Genomic DNA, 22,702 nt, shown 5'->3' on the forward strand with positions numbered 1-22,702 from the left:
GAGGTACTCAGGAGAGTGCCCAGTGCAAATGAGCCCCTTCACACTGACCTGTGGCTGCTTCTGTCAGTTCAGGTCTTTTTGCTCAGCACTATGTCTAGCATCTCCAGGCCTTCCTGGGCCCATTCCACCTGTTTTGGTCCTGTCCCAGTGGAGAACACATGAGACCGGCTGACCCAGCAGGCTGGGGTTTAACCCGGCTGCTGTGACTGCTGGTCTGCAGCGACCAGGCGCCCAGAGGAGGCTCCACCTCGGCGGCTCCATGGTGCCACCCCCCGGCAACGCGGCCGCGGGCCCGGCTGAGCTCCGTGCGACTGACAGGAGCTGCTGCAGTCCTGCCACCGGTGCCCTCTGGGAATGAAGCCACCGTGTTTCTGCCAAGGATCCCTAGAAGAACTTGTCTGTCCCTTCAGTGTCAGCTGACAAGACCAAGCTGAGAATAAAGCTGGAGGGGCCCGCGTCCTCTGAAACACAGTCCAAGTGCTGAGGCGAAAGGCACAGCCTTCGGCCCAGCTGGTGTCTCTGGGCCTCCATTTCCTCAGCCTGATTGCTTGTGGCGACCGCACCAGGCAGTGACTCCGGCTTTACCGAGCTCTCCCAAGGACTTGTGGAGTCAGGCTGCAGGCAGAGCTGGGTCTCCATAACCACCCTGTGACAGACACCGGTCTGGCCAGGGCTTCTTCTGCAGCCCTGGTACTCCAGTGGCCCTTGAGGGATCTCTGGTGTACAGCAGGAACACCTTCATCCTCACCCAGACAGGGGCTCAAGGGGAGGCAGCTGTAAAATTCTGTATGTTGAGAGCTACAGCTCAGCCCACCTATTCAATTTTTTGTTTGCAAGAGAAGGATGGCCCCATCCACCCCAAAGTGAGCTGACTGCTGGAAGTACCTGGGCAGCTGCTGTGTTCCCCATGGGACAGCATGTTTTTAACCTTTCAGCTGAGGAAGGAGCCGTGCCAGAGCAAGACTCTCTGGGGTAAGAATAGCATCTGCCATCTTAGGACACAACACAGTTGTCCAGCTCCTGCATGGCAGCACGTTGTGCTGAGATATAGAAGGCAACCTACCCGCCAAGGAATGTCTTCGAGCGCTATTAGTGGAAACGGATCATCTCCACAAACAGGCATGACCCCGTGCAGGAGTCTTGCAAGAGCAGAGCTATTCTGAGCTCCTGACACTGAGGATGAAGGGAGACACAGGACAGGCTGGTCCTCCTGGCATGGGCCACCTCCGGAGCTCTCTGCAGCCCTGCCTCCTCCCCTGGGAATGACTCTTGGGAAGGCTGACGGGTGGATTTGTGGGACTTGAGAGCCCAGGAGGAGGGGTCCAGGGGGAAGCTGGGAAGTTGCTGGGGATACCAGGCCAAGCTTTAGCCCGTCAGCACTGCCCAGCCATGTTTATGGCAAGTCCTGTTTGAAGATGTGTACCTGTCCCTGAGCTTAGGGCACGTGGCTGCCTGCTTCATTTTCAACCACATCCATGAAAGCTACACAAAACCAGTGGCTGTGTAACTACATGCAAGTGAAGAAACAGTTGACTTTTCAAAACAGAGTCTGAGAAATGCTATGGTAGGTCAAAAGAGACAGTCATACCCGTCATGCAAGAGCTGCTTCTTCAGTGACTTGCCTGTCCTTTCCCATCAACGTTCTTTGTGACAGTGCTTTTTTACAAGCCATCAGAGAAGCTATATCCGGGCATCACATTTTGGAGGTGCCTGCAGGTGGGGCTAGAGATTCTCGAGACGTCCAAGAGGAGCAGTTAGCTCATAGGTGGGCTTAGCAGGCAAGGCTCCCACGAGAGACCCTGGCTGTGGACACAGACCAAAGCACTCTGACAGGCAAAGAAAGGCTGCAGGGGTTGAGGAGTGGAGAACAAGGTTGGGCATCTGCTAGGGACCCATGGAGAAATGTTGTGCAGTGTCATGAGAAGGGACAACTAGTCTGGAGTCTCTGCAAGGTCCTGGGTTGCTTTCTTAAGGTCCTTCTGTTTAAAAACTGAGGTCTGCTCCTAAAGAACCATTTCCTATTGCTCTCTATGTCAGTGACAGCACTGACACAGGATCTGCTCTCCAATGCTCAACAGTGATAACGGAAGCAGACTGGACTTCCTTTCGACAGCTGGTGTGCTGATGTAGCTGCACTTGGGAGACAGGAAGGTGAGAGCTCTTTGCATATTGTGTCATAGATGTACAGCCATGAAGCTGTCAGTTACAACTTCCCAGCACTGTAAGCACCTATTTGAAGACCAGGCCTTTGGCACTTAGGCTAAGCAGACAGTGCCAGCCCTAAGGATAACCCCAAGGATCCACTGGCAAGCTCTACCTTGAAAACACTGTAGGTGAATTAAGGTGGAAGGCATTCAGCGGCTACCTGCCTCAGGCTTGGGCACAATCATTTTCTGCATGACCTGCGTTCCTTCAGCACGCACCATCAGCCCCACTCCCATCCTTGTGGCCCTGCTAGGATATAATGCCTCATGAAGGATCCACCTCTGCTCTGAACACTAGTACTTTGTATGGTTGTAGAAGAGGTGCAAAGCTGTGGACTGTCACAAGCTTTCAACATCAATACGTACCTTGGCCTTTGCTCCTGAGGCTGCTTCTTCTTTCCTTTTAGTGCCAGCTGCACTCTGCTCCTCAGTTGCTGTTAAAGTGTTGCTCATTCCCTCCACACTGATCTGCATCAAGAGCTCCTGCAGCCTGGAGTCAGCCGGGATGCCTGGCAGTGAACACATCAGACAAGCAGACCTGCAGCAGTGGATGCAAATCTGTAAGTTGATATGGCCAAAAGGATTTCCAAATTAACTAAACAGCCCTCAGTTGCGGCTAACCTGTGGTTGATGCACTGTAGACACAGCTGTGAAGGCTGTGAGGCTCCTGAGAAAATCCTCCAAGGCAGTGTGGTCTCCCTGAAAAGAAGGGACAGAAGTTGTTTGGAAGCCAAGAGCTGTGAGTTCTATGAACACATCGTCTTAGGCAGACATTTGGTGGGCTTGTCTACAACATAACTTGACATTGTGCGTGTGTCCTTCACCCAAACTAGAGGCGAGGCTTAATGCATCAGAATAATCCAGTTGAGATGGCTGATAGAGCGCATGAGACACCACAACAGCTGCACGTGCCCACTGTGCCTCTGCTGGTCAGACCATGGTCTGAATGAAGGAAAAAGTGTTTAACAATTCCCTCCTCCCTTTCTTCTCCAGAATATATTGTCTCTTTAGCCAGTAGGTAGGCCAGAAGCAAGGTACGGTAGGTAAGAAAGGAAGAGTCGTGATGTGTTGAGGAGGATGCTGGTGCCGTGCAGTGCCTGAAGGGACAGTCTTTCCACCAGGAGCAGGGGTGGAAGCAGCTGACAGGATCTTCAGGTAAGAGAGTGGCACTAGCAGTGTTTCCTGACAGTGCTCTGTGTGCCAAAAATCCTGTCTGCCAAGGAAATGTCGGTTGTTCATGGTGCACTGCACTTAACTCCTGATAACTGATGTTTAGGGTTTGGGACTGCCAGGATCACAGACAATAGCAGGGAAAGGAAAAAGGAAAGGGCCCAGCCTCTCTTGCCTCTCACATAGGAAGTAAGCTGTGATGAAAGGACAATGGGAGAAGCATTACAGGTACGTGAGGGCAGGAGCAGGGCAAGGAGCTGGTGGAGATGGAACAGGCTGGACTACCAGCAGCCTTCACAGGAATGGACAGCCTCTAAGTTTGTGGGTTCTTAACGCAGAGTTTGCATTACCTTCTCCCTTCCCCAATCCAGGAAAAGTGAGAAAACTTGTTCTGCAATGCAGTATCCCAAGCTTGATCAGAAAAACAGAAATGAAAACAAAGGCGGCACCATTTATAGTGTGCATGCAGAGGAATCTACGGTCTTTATTCTCTAGACATTAGGGGGGGTACAAAGACTCATTGCAGAAGAAAGCAACCGAGAGGTTCACATTTTGTGCAGCCCTCAGGTCACTTTGCTGCCTCATGACAGCCTCACTCTTCCTCTCCTATCTTCTTGATGTGAAATACCTCCCGGGTCTTCACTCGGAGCTTGTTGACCTGGGACTCTGCAATGTCAGCCCGCTCCTCAGCTTCCTCCAGCTCATGCTGGATCTTGCGGAACTTGGAAAGGTTGACATTGGACAGCTCCTCCTGTGCAGGGAGAGGGAGTTGGTGGTCAGGAGCCCAGGGCAGGGGTTTTACTCCTTCTACCCCTCAGCCTTGCGGGACTGCGGGTCTTTGCTGAGGGAAGGCACAAATCTCCATTCCCCACCCACACTGCTTACACGTAAGCCTCACACAGACTTCCTCATCCTCCCTTGCTTAAATTATTCCATCCAAACCAACCAAAACAGCTTTTGAATTGTGCCAGTTCTGTCTTTTGGAATGTGCAAAGTGGGGTGGACAGCACAGCAGTTTCTGATTTTAGCTGCCAAGAAAACCTGTTTGGGTTGCAGTTTGTTACCCTTCGCACTCAAACACGAGGGCTAAGAAAGAGCAGCAGCACCAGAAAACAACATGCATTCTCCCCAGAGGGGAGTTTATATCATGTCCTCAGAGAGAAAGCACCTGCTCCCTCCTGCTACTCCCCACTAGGTAAGTGTAGCTTCTCATTCTTTCTCCATGCCTGCTATGACAGCACTGTCAGGTAACTGCCTCTTTCTTCTTCCAAACCGATACAATACTATGCACAATCAACTCTCCTCTTCTAGACATTGTCTCCAGTCACAGATATCATTGCTCTCTCTTATGAAGATAGTTGCATTGCAAAAGAAATAGAAACTTATTTCCAGTTCATCAGATGAGCTAAACATATCTGTCTCATGTTCTGGCTCAGTGTTCTAGGTCTGCACTCTCTGAAATAAGGTGAAGAACTTAGAGGAGATGAGTCAGAACCCAGCCATGTCCCTCTCACAAATCATTCACTTATCATTAAATAGCAGAACCTGTCTATACTGGGCAATGCAGGAAAGAACCTGCAAAAATTTATCAGTTGAGAGGCTGATTGTGAGCTGCATCTCCCAATCTGTTCTCTTGTACAAAAGATTGCAAGACACCCCTTTAGCTCATCCCTGACAGGAGAGTGACCAAAAGAAAGCAATGTCAACCATACTCAGGATTCTGTTCCTAGGATCATTAAATTTCTCACGGGTAACCACTCCTTACAAGCTTTACAAGGAGGAATTTCTTGTAGGCATATACTGAACTATTCTGTGATGACTGACATTTCTTTCCATGCACTTGCAGTTCATCATTGTTCACCAGATTCTATGCTTTCCAAAAAAACACATATTCATATCTTATATTTGTGTTTCTCCTCACAAAGAGATGCCGGTTACCACCACAAACAATACTTACAGCCTCTTCAGCTTGTCTCTTGTAGGATTTCACCTTCGTTTGAAGCTTGTCCACCAGATCCTGGAGCCTGAGAATATTCTTCCGGTCTTCCTCAGACTAAAAGGTTTGGAAAACAGGGGAGTGAATTGGTTTCCCCACACGTGTTAGCAATTACCCTTGTCAGAGAGAGTGTGCATGAGCCCAAGGACACCTCCTGCCTTACCTGGTAGGTCAGCTCCTTCACCCTCCTCTCATACTTGCGCACACCCTTCACGGCTTCAGCGCTGCGCTTCTGCTCAGCATCAACCTCCCCTTCCAGCTCCCGCACCTGCAATCACAAGCCCATCTTTGGAGCTTCCCTGCTATCTCTCCAAGGGACATGCTCACACTTGCACAAACACCAGGCCTACGCACTCTGGCCTCCAGCTTCTGGATTTGCTTCTTGCCTCCCTTCAGTGCCAACTGCTCAGCCTCATCCAGACGGAGCTGCAGGTCCTTCACCGTCTGGTCCAGGTTCTTCTTCATCCTCTCCAGGTGGGCACTGGTGTCCTGCTCCTTCTTCAGCTCTTCTGCCATCATGGCCGCCTGAGGAGAGCAATGGGCCAATGGCATTTTGAGTTTGGAGACATTCTGGGGAGTAGCACTTATTTTTGAGCAATGAAAGGAACCCCCAACTCACATCCGTGATGGCCTTCTTGGCCTTCTCTTCAGCATTGCGGGCTTCCTGGATGGTATCCTCCATCTCACCCTGAATTTGGGCAATGTCTGTTTCCAGCTTCTTCTTGGTGTTGATCAAACTGGTGTTCTGTGCAAAGAAATATGGCAAGACTTGTAATCTGAGGTCTGCAATTCCAAACCCACAGCAGCAACCAACTCTTTGGTCTTCAAGCCTGCAATTCAGAAACTTTGTAAAAATGTTTGTTTACAAAATGCCAGTGGTGGCCTTAAATGATGGGCACTGAGCATGCCCTTGTGGACAACAGTAGATAGCTCATTCCAGTTCTCCCTATCCTCTGGTATATAGCAGCACTCTGTGTTTGGTAACTGTCAACACAACTGGTTTTGCACCACGCCCTGACCTGGGTATGGAGGAGCTGCACACGTTCAGTGGCATCCAGAAGCTCCTGCTCAGCTATTTTCCTGGATCGTTCTGTTTGCTCCAAGGCTGCCCGCAGCTCCTCAATTTCAGCCTGCAACAGGTTTGCTCTGCGCTCCACCATGGCCACCTGCTCCTTCAGGTCCTCCTGTGTCCTCAGAGAATCGTCCAATTGAATCTGTGTATCCTGTAAAAGAGGCAACAGAAATTACAAGGTGGAAGTGCAAGCTTGGGTGTTAAAAATGTCAGAGATGTCGTATCTCCTCCTGTAGCTTTGATGAACGAACCTTGAGTGCTGCCTGTGTGTTTCTCAGGTGCTTTTGTGCCTCAGCAGCCACACGGTTGGCATGGCTGAGCTGGATCTCCATTTCATTCAGGTCTCCCTCCATCTTCTTCTTCAGACGCAGGGCTTCATTCCTGCTCCTGATCTCAGCATCCAGGCTGCTCTGCAAGGACTCCACAATTCGGAGGTGGTTTCTCTTCATCTGGTCAATTTCCTCATCTTTCTCTGCTATCTTCCTGTCAATCTCAGACTTGACCTGGTTGAGCTCAAGCTGGAGGCGCAAGATCTTTCCCTCTTCATGTTCTAGGGAGGCCTGGACAAGCAGGAACAGTGCCTTAAACTACTGCTTCTTTTCGAAGTAATCTTTTATGTAGTAGTTTAAAAAGTGAAGTGAGCAAGCCTCACTTGTAGGCTTGCTTTCCTGCCATCTCTGCAGATAACTGTTATCATTTGTTTAATCTGGACATGATTATTAGCTCTGTGTGTACCTCAGCTTCCTCCAGTGAGGTCTGGAGGTCACATTTCTCCTGCTCAATCTGCTTCTTGATTTTCTCCAGCTCATGAATTGCTTTTCCTCCCTCGGCAATCTGCTCCGTGAGGTCAGAAATCTCCTCTGTAGGAACAAGGACCAATGGCATGGTTGGCCACAGAGCAGAATGGGAAGGGCCCTCACACACCAACGTGACAGGCATCTTTGCCCACCTGCAGGCACAGACCCATGTGAAGCAGCAGGTACTGGTGGGTACTGAGAAAGCCCTGCCAGGAGCAGAGGGCCAGGGACTTACGCTGCAAGTTCTTGTTCTCGCGCTTCAGCGTTTCCAGGTGGTCCAAGGACTCCTCATAGGCATTCTTCATCTTAAACAGCTCCGTGCTGAGAGAGCGGGCCTCCTTCTGGGAGGCTTCCAGCTCAGCCTGTGTTTCCTCATACTTCTGCTTCCATTCTGCCAGGATCTGAAGAGAAACGGGGTGTCAGTATGGATGTGACAATCAGGACAGGATGCTCTGTCCATGATTCCCCAGTCTGGAGCCCAAAAAACCTTGTCAAAGTTCTTCTGCTTCTTATCCAGAGCTGCACAGGCAGCATTTGATCTCTCCACATCAATCATCAGGTCCTCCACTTCATTCTGCAGCCTCTGCTTTGTCTTTTCCAGGGAGGCACATTTGGCATTGACAACTTCAACATGTTCCTCTGCATCCTGCAGGCGCTGTGCCAGCTTCTTCCTGAGAAAATTTCCTTACTTAGCACAGAGAAACCAGTGTGCTTTTCAAAAGAGCTTGCTTAATTATTTTGCAATCTGCTGTCAAACAGAAGGAAGGGCTTCATATATGCTGTTCTTACCCTTTGCCTTTACTGAAACACTAGGCTTTCTACAGGATAAAGATTCCTGCTCTCTGTTACCCTTCCCCAAAGCAAATCTGTGACTTATTCCTCGGAATATCTTGGTGTGCCTCTTTCCAATGTTTTCTTTATATTTTCAGCCCCCCATTGGCTTCCTCACATCCTACCACAACATACTTTGCCTCCTCCAGCTCCTCCGTGCGCTGAATAGCGTCCGTCTCATATTTGGTTCTCCACTGAGCCACTTCGCTGTTGGCCTTGGACAGGGCACGCTGCAGCTCCCCCTTGGCTTCCTGCTCCTCCTCATATTGTTCCCGGAGCAAGTCACAGTCGTGGCGAGCAGACTGCAAGGCATGGGCCAGCGCGTTCTTGGCCTGAGTAGAGAGACAGAGGGATTAGGAGAACTAATTGCTTGTGAGATAATAAAACGGCAACTTAGGGAACACCGTTGAAAACGTTTTGGATCTGACAGTTAAAGTCCGAGGAAGAGAAGTACACTATTCCATATTCTAAGAAGCTTCTTTTTGCTTCATTCATCAGAATCTAGAATGTTACCTCAGGAGAGATTATGGGCAAAACGTAAATTGCAATTTTAAAGCTGGGAATTGCTGAATCCTTTTAGATATGTCCTAAAGTTCAGCTTCCATTACAAAAGCAGAATAAGAAGCAAAGTTTTTTAGATATGTCTCAACCTTTTTTACATGCCATTTGCAATATGAATAAATACGTAATGTTGTCCTTTCCTGTCTCAGTAACCAGGTTAGAGGTGATGCTACCCTCAACTTTTCTTCTCACATGAGAGACGAAAGTGGCAATATTGTTAGTCTAGTTTGAAAGCTCACATATTAAAACCACATGGCTAAGATATTCTGATTTTATGTGAGTGTAGGAAATATCCAGAAAGAAAATGGAATCTGAATCCAAAGTCAGTCCCCCTACAGGAAATATGAACATATTTCTTACCTTTACTTCTTCATCTAAATGTCTCTTTAGTTCCTCGATCTGTTGAGTAAATGCCTGTTTGCTTCGGGATAGCTGAGATATCAAACCATCTTTTTCTTCTATTTTGCGTGAATATTCACCTGACAAATTTTACAGAGAGACTGTAATTTAAAAAGCAATTCTAAACATATGTGTCTTCAAATACTGTATACCAGCTTACAAAGTATACACCAATTTGAATAAAACACCACTCTTTTTCTTGTCATCATCAATTACAGGTTCTCCCATTCCAGGGAGAGGGAGGGGTGTTACCTGCTTCTGTCTGAAGGCGAGCTCTTTGACTACTGAGGTCATTGATCATGCGCTGATGCTCTTCTTCTTTTGACTTAATCTCACTTAGCTGGTCTTCCAGAGTGCGACATGTCTTCTCCAGGTTTGCCTATAAGTCAAATACATTTAATGAAGGAGGACTGTCAATAAGTTCCCAAATCTGTTCTCATGATGAAAACAACACAACTGTGTGTGAAAGAAAAATGTAATCGGAAGTTTCAAAATCATCTATCAGGACATGTACCTTAGGGCAGTAACCTGACAGATGCTCTGTACCTTGGCCTTAGAGACAGACTGCATGTTACTGGACAAGTCATCGATCTCCATCTTCAGCTCACTCTTCTCCTTCTCCAGCTTCTGCTTCACTCGCTGCAGGTTGTCGATCTGCTCCCCAAGCTCAGCGGTGCTGTCCGCGTGCTTCTTGCGCAGGGCAGCAGCCGTGGCTTCGTGCTGCAGCGTGGCCTCTTCGAGGTCACGACGCATCTTCTGGAACTCGGCCTCACGCTTCTTGTTTATATCGATCTGAGATGCGGTAGCCCCTCCTGCTTCTTCCAGGCGCTCGCTGATCTCCTCCAGCTCCCTCGAGAGGTCAGACCGATGCTTCTCTGCTTTTGCTCGAGAGGTTCGCTCTGCCTCAATTTCTTCCTCCAGTTCCTCAGTACGAGCCTGGAGAACATCAGGGACCCTTCATACCCATGGCCTCCTCCTACCTGACCTGAGGATGGGTGTGGGAGGGTGTCCTGGGTTCAGCTGTAACAGTTATTTTTCTCCTCCTTAGTATCTGGTGCAGTGCTGTGTTTTCAACTTTAGCCTGAGAACAATGCTGATAACACAGATGTTTTCAGTTGTTTCTAAGTAATGTTTACTTTGATCAAGGACTTTTTCAGTCTCATGCTCTACCAGTGAGGAGGGGCACAGGAAGCTGGGAGGAAGCAGAGACAGGACACCTGCCCCAAACTAGATAAAGGGTATTCCATGCCATGGCACATCATGCCCAGCATATAAAACTGGGGGAGTTACCTGGAGGGCCTAGATTGCTACTTGGTCAGGCTGGGTATTGGTTGGCAGGTGCCGAGCAATTGTATTCTCTCCCCTTGTTATTTCTCTTATCGTTGTTACTATTGGTGGTAGCAGTAGTGGTTTTGTGTTATACCTTAGTTACTGGACTGTTCCTATCTCAACCCGTGGGATTTACATTCTCTCGATTCTCCCCCCATCCCTCCAGGAATAGGGAGGAGAAGAAGGAGGGAAGTGAGTGAGCAGCTGCGTGGTTCTGGGTTACCAGGTGGGCTTAAACCATAACAGAAAAGAAAGAACAGAGACTTGCCTGCAGCTCCTTGATCTTCTTCTGTAATTGCATGGCCAGGGTTTGCTCGTCCTCGATTCTGCTCTGGATCTGGCTGATTTCAAAGTCTTTCCTTTGGGAAAAGAAAACCGTGTTAGAGCTGAAAGACAAAAAAAAAGCACACCAGTCCAGCACTCACATGCTCCACACCACACTTACTTCTTCAGTTTCTCATCCAGCTGCTGCTTATCATTTTCTAAATCCATGATGCTGTCATTGGCCAGCTTCAGGTCTCCTTCGAGTTTCCTCTTGGCTCTCTCAAGGTCCATGCGCAGTTTCTTCTCTTGCTCCAGGGACCCTTCCAGCTAAAATGAACAAGACCACCAATGAACCAGACAGTTCTAACTCCATACCTGTCCTGTTCTTGCTGTATGCTTGTGTGCTTACGTCATCCACTTGCTGCTCCAGCTTGATTTTAGCTTTGGTCAGTGTATTGACTTTGTCCTCTTCTGCCTGCAGGTCATCCAGTGTCTGCTGATGGGCCTCCTGGAAGGCCTTCTTCTCTTTTGTCAGCTTGGCAATGGTTTCATCCAGGCCTGCCATTTCTTCTGTAAGGTTTTTCACCTTTGAGAAGAAGGGAGCAAGTTAATCGTGTATAACAAAATCTCTTTTCTGGAGTGACAGTAACATCTTCTGCCTCATACCTTGTTTTCAGTGGCATGTTTTTCCTTTTCAACCTTGGCCAGTGTTAACTCAAGGTCATCAATATCTTTCTTCAACTCTGAGCATTCATCCTCCAGTTTCCTCTTCTTGGCTGTCAACTCAGCATTTATTTCCTCCTCTTCCTCAGCCCTTTCAGTCACCTCTTTAACTTTTGCTTCCAACTGGATTTTGGTTTTGATGAGTTGGTCACATCTTTCCTCAGCATCAGCTAAACTATCTGCTTCCTGGTGGGGAGACACATGTGTTCTTGGTTTGTTTTCTGAACTTTTTAATGTAAGTGTGTGTTAAAATGTGATCTGAAGTTGACCTCTCCTCAAACAACTTTAAACTTGTTTTTTGCTTACTTCTGGAATGCTTCTCAGTTGGAAACAATTTTGTTTCAGAAACTTCTTTTCTCTCTCCTAAAATGACTCACTAATGTGGTAGGTGTGAGAATTTCTCATTTACATAAAAGGAAAAGTGTTTGAAGACATTTCTTTTCACAAACATAGTATTCAATATGGTTTTGTAACTGAATCCTTCTGAACCCTTTATTATGCTGGGAGTAAAGGCTTCGGTAGTATCAATAGTAATTCAATGAAAAAAGTTTGCTGTCTCTACATGTATTATGATTGCTGCTTGTGCAAGTGGCTCTTACTCTTGTCAGTCAGCTGTGTGTCATCCTTCCATACTGTGTCTGGAGTGGCATATGTGGCTTTCAGCTGATCACCACATCATCTTACTCTTTGGTGGGCTTTCGGTATAATGAATTTGTTTTGTCCCAAATGAATGTGAAACACAAATCTTATAAGAAAGTCCAATGGGATATACTAAGGCAAACAAGTAACACAAATTTTCCCTTTTCTATAGCAATTGTCAAATAAACAGGTAATTAAGTACAGTGTTCTGATTTTAGTTGGTAATTTAAGAAATTTAATGTGTACTTTAAGATGAATTTGTAAAGTGACATTTGAATATCTAATACTTTTTTGTATATTTAAAGCAATATTTTATTTGTGAAGTGCTGTGTGCCTACAAGGTTCATAGGACTGTGGTGATAAAATTATTAACATTTAAAATTGAGGGGTCTGGCTATGAAGTATCTTTACTAAAAGAATATTCCTTTCAACTAAAAGCAATCCGTGATTGTTTTCAGCTCCCCTTTTTTGAGCTAACTCCACCATGAGCCACTATGCCACTCCACCAAAAGCCAGTCTCTCCGTATTGTCATGTTGTTTACTGTTTGATTCCTTAGAACTGTTGCAGTTAACAAGCTACTTCAGTAGAATATCCCCCCCAAGGAGGGATACCTGGCTTGTTAACACTGAGCCAATTGATTTTCTTCGCTGCTTTCTTTTTCTGTGATACAATATATAGGCTGCATCTCTGCAATCAGTTGGCAGAGAACAGGAGAGCAGAAGAGATGCTGTCCTAATGCCCTCTCACTGTATTTATAGCTAAAAAACCTTCAGTCTCACCTGTTCTAAATTGTGCCACCCAGACTGGGGACCCCAACACAAGTACATCATGGAAAGGCAGCTTTTAGAGGAAAGGAATGTTCTTTTATAAAGATAAATTTTTAGCCAGCATCTCAATATTAAACGTTAATATTTTACCACCACAGGATGTTGTTTATATTGGAACTACCATAGAAAATCCAGATTAGAAATGAAAAAAACTACAATGTTGAAGAAAAACTAAAACTTCCATTTCAGTATAAATTTCAGTTATGACTTTGATTCATACCAGTTAAGTTTAAAGCATACAGAGCTCTTGTGTGTATAACAACTATATAATAAAATAAAAATAACAACTATATAATAAAACAAAAAAAAAAAAAACCCTTGGATGTTGTGTTTCTCAGAAACAGGAACTCTGTGTCTATATATATATAGACTAAAGAGAAATTTGAAGCTTTCTTTCCCAATCAATGAATGCATGATTAACTGTTAGTTATGGATGGCTTTCTCGGCACCTGAATTTACAAGTATCACTTCAACTCTGGCTTGCATTTACACTCCAAAATTAATTCATTGTCCTACATCCTGGTGAGATGGAGATACCCCCTGAAGGAATCACCAGCTCAGAGTTGGGGGTTCAGGCAAAACTCTGTTCTGAGTATTTCATGTTAGCTAGCTGAATCTGCCTCCTTCCTCTGAAGGCCAGACCACTGACTCCCGCTTTGAGCTCTCTGCTTCTTTGTACTGGCTGTCAGAATGCTCACAATGCCACTGCCAGACACTTGTTTCCTCAACTTCACACACACGATAGATAATTCACCAAATATTTGACTTTTGGTCTTCTATAGTCTGACCTTCTGCTTTGTAACTAGCAGTCTGAATGCATAACCCTTTTTCTGAGTGATAAATCAATGGTGACAAACTCACAGCCTGCACTTGGAGCTGCAGATCATTTTTTTCCTGCGTCAGTTTGACCATTTTCTGCTCCAGCTCCTTCCTCTTTGCCTCAGACTTTGCAAGCTCTTCCTTGGTTTTCTGAAATTCTTCCTTCATAGTGGCCATCTCCTTCTCAGATTCTGCACTCTTCAGCAAGGGCTTGATCTTGAAGAACAGCTTCATCCAGGACCAGTGCTTCACATTCATGAATGCACGAATATTGTACTGGATTGAATAGATGGACTCCCTGAAGAATAATAAAAATGTACAATGAATATTTTCAGTAGGACGAGTGTTAACACTTTCCTCCAACTACAGTGAGTTTAACTGAAGATGAGGAATGTCTACCTTCTCTCCACCATTCTCTGGTATGCCACTCTACTCAGGTAGCCCCTGCACACAGCTTGTGTGCGGGTGATGAGCTGTGCCAGCTTCTCATCCCTCATCTCTTCCAGGAGTCCCAGCAGCCCAGCTTTGAAGAACACCTTGAGAAAGGGAATGTTGCTGCGCATCACTGGCAGGTAGAGCAGAGCACAGAGATGCAGTGAATGACTCAAGAAAGGTTTGTACCTTGGTGTGACCAAATTTGTACTGGGTATGGTCCACATCAATTGATGCAAGAAGCTTCTCAGAAGCCTTCTTGCTGTCAATGAACTGTCCCTCTGGGATTGCACTGGCATTAAGCACCTTGTATCTGTCAAAAGAGAAAGGAGAAGTAAAGGGTATTCTTTCCTACCCAACACACTAGCTACTGAACCCCAGCAACCCATATATATCTCTTATTTTTGACAACAGAGTGCAGCCTGAATGAAGCCATATGAATGAACCACTCACTTTTATTGATGCTGAGAAGTGAAGTGCTCTTACCTCTGTTTGAAGTCAGCATAGAGCACTCTGCTGGGGAAACCTTTCCTGCAAATCCTGATGCCTTCCAGCACACCGTTACAGCGCAGCTGGTGAAGTACCAGTTCATGCTCCATGGCACCTAGCAATACAGACCATAAATGAACACCAGTTTCCAGTGCAGAGGTGAATGGCTGTATCAGAGCAAGCTCTCTTTCTGCTTGAGCATCTTACCAGGTGTTTTTGTTTCATTTGGGATGATGCAACGCACAAAATGAGGATGAGTGCTCCGTAGGTTGGTCATCAGTTTGTTTAAGTTCTCCTAGAGGGACCAATTAGTAATGTGAGTGGCCTATGTCCAGCATTTGATGCATTAAACCCATGCTGATAACTTTAAGACTTCTCAATATTAGCTGGGTTTCAGAACACAGATAAAGCCCCAGAAACCAAATAGTTCTATTATTTGAAGACACTGAACACCACTTTTAAAGACTGAAATACTACTACTGACCCAGTGGGAACATATACAATGTCACATTTTCCCGCAGTGTAATTAACTTTTAAGGTTTTTAAGTTCTGCCACTTAAAGTTGATCTTCTTGAGTTTAAAAAGTAAGGTTTTTTTTTTCAGGCAAGAAGAATACCTCCTTGGAGAATGTTTGTAAGGGGATTTCCAATTCCCTAACATATCAACCTCACAGAAATGCAGGAACGTTAAAATAATAGTTCTAGTCTAACCCAACTATAAAGATCTGAATAATATCCCCTCCAAACAAAAAAAAAAAAAAAAAAAGAAATTATTTCATTTTTATATCTTTGAAGACTGAATGCTTGTTTTTGAACATGACACATTAGCAATATAAAATTAATCCTGGAAAATCTGATGTGGAATTTTACCACTGTTACAGCAATACAAAATATTCCCTTATTCCCTATAAAATTTAATATTACATCCCCTACTTCCTTCATATTGCAAAGAGAGAAAAATGCATTACTGTACCCGGAAAAGTGCTGAGACAGTCTGGAAAGAAGAACCCTTCTTCTTCCCACCCTTCTTGCTACCACCACCAGCCTCTGCAAATGGAAGAAAAGAAAAAAAGCAGTTCAGTGTTCACTGTTTTAATTCTGTTTCAACATTGTCCTACAATGATAGTACAATTTTCACAAAGCTGACCTGCATCTGCTCCACCATAGTTGGCAAAAAGTAAAGCCAATGTTTTCAGTGATGATTTCTGGTACAACCCAATGACTGTTTCATTCAGAGGGTCTTTGTTCTTCTCAAGCCAGCCAGTGATGTTGTAGTCCACTGTGCCAGCATAGTGTATCAGGGAGAAGTGAGCCTCAACTTTTCCTTTAGTAGGCTTTGGCTTCTGGAAGTTGCTGGACTTGCCCAGGTGCTGGTCATAGAGCTTGTTCTTGAAAGAGGTGTCAGTTGCCTTGGGGAACATGCACTCCTCTTCCAGGATGGAGAAAATGCCCATGGGCTGGAAGACATTACAACAAGAGGGAGAAAGAGGTTAGACAGAAGAAAGATTGGAAAGTTGCTGGAGTCAGAAGAGAAAGCTGTTCTCATGTATTTTACAATACTAAATTGAAGAAAGTTAACTAAGGCTCTACTTTTTTCAGTGTTGCAGTTTCATTCAAACTTATGTAAATGCCTTTGCCAATGAAAAAATTGCAAATACACCATTGTCAAATACAATCCTCTCTATAAAACCTCCGTACTGATAGGTACTTACAGAACAATGCAGTCTTTTATATAACTTCAGTTTGTAATCTGGAAATTAATGCTGTCACCAAAATCTTGATATCTGAGTATCATCTCCAAAAACACTTCCACCCTGTTGCCATTTTCACACAGTATATATTTGAAAAAGCTAGAATATTCTCACATGCTTCTTCAATATGTCTCTTGGCAAGTGTGGAAAGATCCAACATATAATAGACTTGAACAGGAAGGATACCTTCTCAATGAGCTCAATGCAGGCAGCCAGGTCCATCCCAAAGTCAATGAATGTCCATTCAATTCCTTCCTTCTTGTACTCCTCCTGCTCCAGCACAAACATGTGGTGGTTGAAGAACTGTTGCAGTTTCTCATTGGTGAAGTTGATGCACAGCTGCTCAAAGCTGTTGAACTGTCAGACATAAAAAAAAAAACATGCAGAGTTTTTAAGTGCTAGTAATAGTAGCAAGGTGTTTTCTTGTGCGATCCTAATTCATCATGGGTCATCCTGTAAACACAAGGCTTCTTCCTTTGTAGTTCTCCTATGTTATCTCTTTAGGATAGGCTTTGCATTTAAAAAAGAGAGGAGGTTAGGAGACTAGCTTTCTATTATGACTTCTTTTTTGGGGGGGGGAGGGGAGGGTGTTAAAAATGAGATTCTGAAATCCCTGCAAATAAGTGTAGGAAAATACTAATTGCTCCTAAAAATGTATCTCAACATTTCCTTTATTCTCAATTGTAACATCAATGAAAATGCTGGGAAAATTATTTTCCTTACATCGAAGATCTCAAAGCCAGCAATATCCAGGACACCAATGAAGTACTGTCTGGGTTGCTTTGTATCCAGCTGTTGGTTGATACGAACAACCATCCACAAGAACATCCTCTCATAGACAGCTTTTGCCAGGGCACCAACTGCATTGTTCACCTAAAGCAAGGAGAAAGGTTTGGAGTTGTATATAACTATATACAATAGAGGAGAATCAATAGGAACCATCAAAGCATGCTACAGGTTACCAGATTTTTCTTACCTGCTGCACAGTTTGACCCTTGGTCACATATTCATTCCCAACTTTGACTCGGGGGTAGCAAAGGGCCTTCAGCAGGTCAGCTGAGTTCAGACCCATCAGGTAGGCAGCCTTGTCAGCCACTAAATACCAGAAAAGAGACAGAAATAAATATTGGCAATTCCTAAAATTTTGTACTTGAGGGAGTGTCTCAAAAACAACAGGAAATGTTCACTGCTACAGAGCTGCACAAAAATATCTGAGTCAAAGCAACAAAGCTAATTTCTCTGTGGCTTCAGGATACAGAGTCTGCAACACCTCCTGAGCTTTGGTTTGCACAAATGTTCTCCAAAAGAATTCATTGCTTTCATTCTTTTCCAGGCATGACTATGGGACTTCACACTTTCTTTTTAGTCTTATACCAAGAGGATCATCACTCAGAGTCGGAAGCATGGACTGTACTTACTGCTGTGGCAGAGACTAATCAAATACACATCTCAAATTGAAGTTCCCCTTTTAGGTGAGGGTGCGTAGGAGCATAGTCTCCTACTCTGTAAGGACTGAGACACTTTACAGCACTATATTCCACTGTACAGCGGATTCTTTACAGCAGTTATTCCACTATAAAGCAGATTACAAGGTGTATTCCAAATAAACTGTGACTAATAATATTACTGTGTTAATATTGTTAGTAATAATGTTAATAATAAAATTTTAGTCTTAATAAAAATACTTATGACTATAATAATGTTACAGGAATTGACATCCATGCTTCCTGGCTGCCTGTCAAGGTACACCAGATCTCTTCATTATTAGGTAGTAACAGAATAAAATTACAGGTGTCATTGAATGAGATACATGTCTTATCAGCTATCTAGCCACTAAACAAATTTTTTTTTTTTTAGTTTACAGATTTGCATACTTAAAGCCTGAAATCTGCTGAACTCCTTCATTTGGTGACAAAGAATCTCTTTTGGAGAGTTTGCTGAATCTGCTGATACCTTCTGTGCCATCTGGGTCTGCCTGCTCCTCACGCTGCCTTTGCTTGAACTTCAGATTGCCATAGTGCATGACAGCCCCTGTCAGCTTGTAGATGGCTGTCTTCTCATCAGCAGTGAACCCCAAGATGTCAATGGCACTCTGGCAACAGAAACAGTAAGTAAATGTATGAGTACCAGGACTCATATCCACTACATGACCTGTTTGGTAAGTTACTTACATCTGTAGCCATAAGCTCCTCCTGGTCATTAATGCTGGGAACAGTGATTTCACCTTGACTCACGAAGTGGAAATCATAAGGGTTGGTGGTAATGAGGAGCATGTCTGAAAGCAATAAAAGAGGAAAAAATGGGCTTACTTTAGCTTTCCAGATGACTGTTGCTCACTGAAATTCCTTCAAAATATAACTGATCTTCCTACCAATTAGCTCTGGCTTCTTGTTAGAGGTGACCTGATAGAATATGTGATAGCTTCTTTCTGCCTTGAGCTGGAAAGTGACTCTGGACTTCTCCAGCAGATCTGTCAAGGAAAGGAGAAAGATTCAGGCATAGGAAGGCATGCAGAGGTGGGAATTTAGGAAGGAAAGGGATAAGGCCAGGACAGTGTCTTACAAGTTTCAATGTCAGCAGAAGCCAGTTTGCCTGTGGCCCCAAAATGGATTCTGATGAATTTGCCCTATTAAGAAGAAGCAGCAGCATTTCAGCCAAAATACATTTCATTTCATCTCCTTATGTGAGAATACCACTGGCCCATCACTACTGCTATAATGAAGAGGGATTTTGTCCAAAGCAACAACTTACAAAGCGTGAGGAGTTGTCATTCCTCACGGTCTTGGCATTTCCAAAGGCCTCCAGCAGTGGGTTGGCGCTGATGATTTGATCTTCAAGCGTTCCCTGAAGAATGGTAATTATTCATAGTGTTTTGTTGACACAACAGTTACATGCCAAATGTTCAACCTGTTGTTCTTGACTCACCTGCATTTTGCCTGAGTGATCATCCTTCTTTCTGTCACCACCCGCTGCAATTGTTGCAAAGTACTGGATGACACGCTTTGTGTTCACAGTCTTACCTGCTCCGGATTCTCCGCTGTGCAACCAAAGAGAAGCAGAAAGCGTGTGGTTAGGCAGGAGGTCCCTGGCACCAGGCAACCCCTCAGGGATCAGAGCAGTGTACATACGTGATCAGGATTGACTGGTTCTCACGATCTGTGAAAGACAGAGATAAGAAAACTCTTCCTAGTGGTCATGAACAACAAAAAGCTCAGAAACTAGGAGAAAAATACTAAGTAAAATTTCCAGAGAATGCAGGAACAAAGGACAGTGAAAAGCCCTGGTAATTCTAGTGGGTACTTCTGATACTCCCACCTACTTCAGATGTTATCAACTGGATCAATTAGGACATCACTTCAGAACAGCTTTCATAGCTTTCTGCCTTTCAAGATATTGACTTATGAGGCTACCTATTTCACTCTTACAACGTAAGTAAATGTAACACAAATATTGAGTTTGGGCTCTGACAGCGTGTGAATTCTTCTGAAACTAAAACTTTCCTGAGTGATCTTATGGATTTTTTTATTTTTTTTTTTTTACCCCTACATATACAGAAATTCTGTATTCCCAAGATCATACATAGAGAAGATTAAATTTTCCTTTTTGTATTCTGGATCTATTTCCTATTTGTAACAAAAGATCAAGAATAGAAGGTCTAAAATCCTGCACATCTTTGATTTCACTACACACATAAGAAAGAGAAAATAAGAAGTAGAAGGAATAAAAGAAAGGAGATAATTTTTTTTAAGCCATTCAGTTTAAATCCTAAAAGCTTTATTTTTTCCTTGACATTTTTTCTGAAGTTTACTTTTGACTATAAGGTACAACTAATTCACACTTGCATATATCAGTGTAGGAGTTATGTAGATCATTAAGGGCTGCATGTACTTTAGACCACCTGGTCATCTTTTCCATCATGAATTCAATTTGCATACTAACTTTATTAAGCTTATGTACCTGTTCAATGCAGAGATACTGTTTTACTTGTTAGCACTGATACTTGTAAGTTTGAATTGAATGTATACACATCATTTATAGGATAGGTGTGATGTTATTGTACTTTTAGTCTCCAGCTGACATTAGTTTAGTGATTATGATACATAAACTTATGCATATACTTATGATCCCCTTACAGTCAGTAAATTCTACACCATAAAATAGGTAACTTCTTTCCAATGAATTTCCTCCTTCTAGATTGTTTTCATTAGGTCCAACTCTTTATTGATTCCAATGGGAACACAGACACTCAGCTCAAACAGACCACTATAGTTAAGTGCATTAATCTTTCATACTTATCACACACACTGTATTTTAGGTGTTGCATCATATTTCCAGAGAATTTCCCTCTACCGATAGATCATTGCAAGAGACATTCAAAAAAAATCAAGCACTCACCAGTCAGCATGAACTGATAGGCATTATCAGAGATGGAGAAGATGTGTGGAGGGGCCTCCTGGCGCTTCTTGCCTCGGTAAGCCAACACCACCTCCGGGTTGTACACCGGCAGCCACTTATAGGGGTTGATGGTGACACAGAAGAGACCCGAGTAGGTCTGTGGGGAAGGGAGACAGCACGTTGGCTTCCACTTAGCCTGGCAGAGCAGTTCCTCCCAGCTACCTAGAGGAAGACTGCTGCTGGTACTTACGTAGATCATCCAGGCTGCATAACGCTCTTTGAGGTTGTACAGCACAGCAGGTTCATGGAGGTGGGTCATCATGGCCATGTCCTCGATTTTATCATACTTGGGAGGGTTCATGGGAAAGACTTGGTCTTCCTTCACGGTCAGGGTCTACAAAGGAAGCAAAAGATCTACATATGTCAGCTAAGAGCTGGGAGTCAGAATCAGATGGTGTCTTTCAGCTTTGTCTTACTCACTTCTCCACTTTCAGACTTGACAGTGACCTTCCCTCCTTCTTTGCTCTGGACTGTCCCTTTCACAAAGGATTCTTTAGGGTGGGCCACAAAGACCGATGTTTTGGCATCAAAAGGCTTGTTCTGGGCAGCAATTCTCTCCTTCTCTGACTTTCGGAGATAAGGAGCTGCCTCCCCAAAGACAGCCATCTCAGCATCTCCGGAGGCCATGTCTGCACTTTAGTGAAGGCGCAACAACAGATGTGTCTTGTGGGGAAAACAAGGTTATAGATCAATGTGAAAAATAATATAATCCATATAAGTGAGCAAACTCCCTGCTCTTAGGCTAGTAAAGTGCTAGCTACTCTCCCAGAAACCCTCTTAGAAGCAACCACTGAAATCCACTTTGATTTGAACTTAAAATTACGCTAGTCCCACCAATGAGTAAGACTTAGTCGTCTAAACCACACAGGCCTTGGAACGATAAACAGAAATTCTTTTGAATATTTACTACATTTTTGTAATTTTATGAATTCTGCACAGATTTGGAGTCTTCACATAAAGAAATCTACAGCCAGAGGAAATCCATGTTTGTTCTGTTCCTTAATTATGAGTGATGCATCTTCAAGAGAGTACTTTCTTGTTAAAAGTATTACCTTAGGTGCTCAAATTTCAAAACTACTTCACTTTTCACATCTTCCCTATCTTCAACAGTCTTGACTATACTAAAGTTGGCAGAAATAAGCAGATTTATGAAAATAACTCATGCAGCTTTATAACTTTCTGTATAAAATTCCTGCAGTCTAGGAATGCATTATTCAAGGTATTACCTTTGGAGAAGGCTTGTATCCTGGAAACCGGCCAACTCTGTAAAATAGGAATGGCAACTGTTTCTTATTGCTGCATGGAATTCCAGAGACAAATCATGGGCTGAAGATCAGACATGCATTAAAATGATATTAAAAAGTTTTGTTTACATGGGCACTCCCTCATGGGAATGGCTGCAAGAGGCAGAAGAAATGGAATGGGGTATTGCAAGGGCTTTGTTCTCTTTCTTTAAGCTCACAAAATCCATGCACTTACCTTGGAGCCTTCCTTGGAAGCAGGTCAGACTTCTCTCTGGGAGATTTTATAGTGTCTCATCTGCAGATGCTGCAGATGCTCCCTCTTTCTTCGGTCAAAACATTTCTGGCAAACCTTTTTTGGCAAAGCATTGTCTGGCAAACTAAGGGCATAATTTTCATTTGATTTGAATGATATAATTAGAACATTTTTATATCTTACTATGTGAATACATCTATAAATAATTTGCAGAGAGTGTTAAGAAGAGAATCTAGACTACTCAAGGCACTTAGAGAACTTGGATGCAGGGACTTACGATCCCTATTGCTGGCTTTCTCAGTGATTTGCTGATTGGCCCATGGGAGTTTCCTGGGTATGCTTATACCACGACTTTTCAGTCATGCAATGGTAATGATAATGTTTGTGATGCTTTGAAAACACACGCATTGAGAAAAACAGGAAAAGTATGTCAAAAACCAGCAAATA

The 22,702-nt window shown here is 44.1% G+C and overlaps 1 protein-coding gene across 1 annotated transcript; it reads right to left on the bottom strand.

Moving 5' to 3' along the window:
* Window positions 1-3,966: 3,966 nt before the first annotated feature.
* On the bottom strand, window positions 3,967-21,385 carry LOC308227272 (myosin heavy chain, skeletal muscle, adult-like; the record flags this gene model as incomplete). The annotated part of the gene is made up of 38 exons (XM_080629736.1): window positions 3,967-4,125; window positions 5,332-5,427; window positions 5,534-5,638; window positions 5,725-5,895; window positions 5,990-6,115; window positions 6,390-6,593; window positions 6,694-7,002; window positions 7,178-7,302; window positions 7,475-7,640; window positions 7,727-7,910; window positions 8,206-8,402; window positions 8,992-9,110; window positions 9,283-9,409; window positions 9,577-9,966; window positions 10,628-10,718; window positions 10,805-10,950; window positions 11,033-11,209; window positions 11,290-11,532; window positions 13,675-13,930; window positions 14,032-14,168; window positions 14,254-14,377; window positions 14,551-14,668; window positions 14,761-14,848; window positions 15,526-15,599; window positions 15,700-16,009; window positions 16,490-16,660; window positions 17,027-17,176; window positions 17,280-17,398; window positions 18,257-18,395; window positions 18,475-18,578; window positions 18,675-18,773; window positions 18,866-18,929; window positions 19,055-19,147; window positions 19,229-19,340; window positions 19,432-19,459; window positions 20,699-20,855; window positions 20,949-21,092; window positions 21,179-21,385. 38 exons carry the CDS (start codon window positions 21,383-21,385, stop codon window positions 3,967-3,969), a joined length of 5,829 nt encoding a protein of 1,942 aa, XP_080485862.1.
* Between the last annotated feature and the right edge of the window lie 1,317 nt (window positions 21,386-22,702).

The sequence above is a fragment of the Psittacula echo genome, assembly GCF_963264785.1.
Source record: "Psittacula echo genome assembly, chromosome: 14".
NCBI lineage: Eukaryota > Metazoa > Chordata > Aves > Psittaciformes > Psittacidae > Psittacula > Psittacula echo.